General features: G+C 36.3%; 1 protein-coding gene across 1 annotated transcript; it reads right to left on the bottom strand.

The window, feature by feature from the left end:
- Positions 1-931: 931 nt before the first annotated feature.
- LOC140891933 (zinc finger protein CONSTANS-LIKE 3) lies at positions 932-2,274 on the bottom strand. The gene is made up of 2 exons (XM_073300634.1): positions 1,502-2,274; positions 932-1,422 (listed from the first exon to the last, which is right to left on the bottom strand). The coding sequence occupies exons 1-2, from the start codon at positions 2,222-2,224 to the stop codon at positions 1,075-1,077; spliced, it is 1,071 nt and encodes a 356-aa protein (XP_073156735.1). The 5' UTR covers positions 2,225-2,274; the 3' UTR covers positions 932-1,074.
- Between the last annotated feature and the right edge of the window lie 1,015 nt (positions 2,275-3,289).

The following is a 3,289-nucleotide window of genomic DNA, read 5'->3' as shown; positions in this document are numbered from 1 at the left end:
TTTAGTTATTGAAAAAATAATTTTCCCGAAACGATGAAAAAGACTCGTAAACCAATCAGAATTCAGATTCAGATCCCAAGCTGCTATAAACCAAGAAAAATTGTATTGGGAATGCATATCGAATGTGGACCACCAATCACTAATCATAATGACCTGTGGGAAACTCAAATAGACCTTTTTCACACACATTATATAAATCAATTTATCTTATTGCAAATTACTTACCATTCACTAATTACCGTTGGATTTTAACTAAATTGCTCACCAAAACTAAACACTAATTTTTTTTACAATATATAGGAAAATTAGGGAGTGTTCCATGGAGTTACATGCTAATAAAAATAAACTATGTAACAGATCATTTCGTTTTATTCCGATATATTAAGGTATTAATATCATAAACTATATGTTTCTATTTATATTTAAGAAAAATAGTATAGTGTATTCATCTTCTTAGACATTTTAAGTAAAAAAATATCCATGTTTTATTATTTTGATTTGTAGCTTGATATTTATTTATTTATTTTAATTTAATGTACTAGCAAGTTGCTTCTAGCCTTTTCATTATTAATTACAATTATTGATAGATAATAAAAATAGAATTTTTGTCCCTCTCAATTAAAAATGATCTCATGAATCTTTATTTGTAAGTTGAGTTAACTATATCCAATTTACAATAAAAAGATTAACGATTTTGACATAAAAAAAATTATTATTATTATTTGGATTGATGACCCATTAATCTTTATTTGTAAGATGAGTTAACTATATCCTATTTACGTAAAAAGATTAACGATTTTGACATAAAAAAATTATTATTATTATTTGAATGGATGACCTAGTAGATCTGTATTATAAAATGATTCATAAACCATCTCCAAATAGTTTTTGTGTTCAATTAATATATTTCACACAAGTAATTTTACTCTATATTGTCAACCACAAGAAGATATCTTTTTTTTTTTTGTTTTTCTAAAATTTGCTCTCATTTATTTGACATACTGAAAGCAATTAATTAACTTAATTAATACAAGATTAACAGATTAATAAGAGTACATCTTCAACGCCATCGCATCAGAACGATGGAACGACGCCGTATCTAGCATCGACGATGAAGTTTCCCGAACCGGAACCAAAAAACCGGTTGATGTCAGGTTCGGAATCGGTTCTCTTGACGAACCGGCCTTTAATCCGTGGCCGAGTTTCTGCGTATGCCTTTCGCGAAGCATAACGAATCGTCTTCTCGAATTTCCTGTTCTTCTTCTTCTCCTTGTACCTCAGAACTCTAGCTTCCCTGTCCATGTCCACCGCCTGATTTCCGATGAGATCGACGCTGGACATAGTTCTTGCAAATGGGTATGATGATTCGGACAGAGTATTCCCATCAGGAACCACACCCACCTCCATTGTAGAAGATGAAATCTGATATATATGAGATGAGATGAGATTTCTGCCATATTTATCAGTTTGATTGATTTGGGAACAGAGAAATTGTACTTACGCTGCGGCTCAGAGATGGGTTGTTGTAGCTGTTGTTGTAGGAAGTGATGCTGGATTTCTTGAAATCGATATCGAACTGGATTTCCGGCGAGTTGTCGACTAAATGTGCCGCCACCGGAGGTTTTGTGGTTGCTTGCACCGGGACGACGCTGTCGCTGCAAGGCTGAGAGGGAATTTGGAAGCTTTCGAAATCAAGAAACTGATCCGAGTCCGAGAACAAGAAGTCCATTGGCTTCACGAAACGGGTGTTATCGAGAAATTTGGGGTTGGGGGAAACCCAAGAATCGGTGATGTAGGTGTTGTGTGGGATGAAATTGTCTATTAATTTGTCAGCGGTAAGGGGTGGTGGAAAGGGGGTGGTGGAGGACTTGAGAAGCATGGATTCAGCGGTGTCGTAAAAGGGCAGAACAGGGGAGCGCTCGTGGCGGCGGGCGAGAGGGTTGGCGCAATGGATGTCGTTGTCACAGGTGACGCAGAGGGCGGCGGCGTCGGCCTTGCAGGTGACGGCGGCAGGGGCTTGCTCGCAAACCTCGCACATCCACACACGCTCGTGGCGGGAGATGTCGTTGTTGTGCACCTTGGAATCGCAGGACATGCACATGAAGGCGGATTCCGCCCGGCAGAAGAGCAGCGCCGCCGCGGACTTGCAGTAGTCACAAGGCTTGGCCGCCGCGTGGAACGACGGCGGGAAACACCTGGTCCTGGTCGCTCCGCCACTACCCATTTTCCGTATCTAGTTTAAATTGGTTTTGGGAAACTCAGATTTGGATTGGGTTTGGGTTCCTCTCCAATAATGGTATGAATTTGCTGGGCTTCATGTGTTGGCTTTGTATCAAATCTTGAGGCAGACAACTGATGATCCGACACGTGGCATCGTCTCAGCCACAATAAAGATTTGATGATATTTTTGTGTTGTCTTTTGACTGTGTGCTCGACTTGGCATTGGCAGTTATTAAATTATGGGTGATGCTACATGTACACGGAGAAGGTTACATGTTGGGTTACATGTTGCACTTGAAATTACATAAATATTTTTAATATATATTGGAAAGATTTTTTTCAAATCACGTGAAGATATAATTTTGTAATTTCATGTGTAGTGTGTAACTCAATGTGTACATATAGCATTTCCCATAAATTATTACAACCCTCCTTTCTAACAGCAAGCAGCCCAAATAAACATATAAATAACTGGTGAATGACGTGTACTTCATTTGATATTAAAATCATATACATTATTCACAAGATGAAATTTTGAGTGCGAGATGAAATTTTGACAATATATGGAAAAACTCAAATATTATATATAAATCACTCCACCGATTCATTTTCAATCTTAAAAATTTTTCATTTTTTTTAAAAAAAAAAAAACTTATATATGGAGTATTTTATAATGATCTACAATTGTGTTATTTGTTCCTTTAAGGGGATGGTCTGGTCACAAGAAATAGCTCAAAAAGGAACCGACTTTTTCCATAATTTGCTATGGAGTTCAGTCTTGCTTTTCCTTCATGTACAAGAATCACGAGTTTTTCTGCTCTCTATTAGAAAAAAGGGCAAAAAAATCTGATCAAATAATTAAGCGATTAAAAAATAATAATAATAAGTTATAGGGTCTCAATCATAATAGAAAGATACAACTTAAATGGATAGAATTAAGGTAATGTTTGAGAGAGTTTTTTGGAACCATTTGTGAGTTTTTCTTTAACAAAATTTCACAAATTTTCAAAATTTTGTGAAAAAAAAAACTAAAAAGTTTTTTGCAGAAGATCTCCCAAACATTACCTAA

This window comes from Henckelia pumila, chromosome 3 (assembly GCF_033568475.1).
Source record: "Henckelia pumila isolate YLH828 chromosome 3, ASM3356847v2, whole genome shotgun sequence".
Lineage (NCBI taxonomy): Eukaryota > Viridiplantae > Streptophyta > Magnoliopsida > Lamiales > Gesneriaceae > Henckelia > Henckelia pumila.
This window is presented reverse-complemented; position numbering and strand designations above follow the sequence as displayed.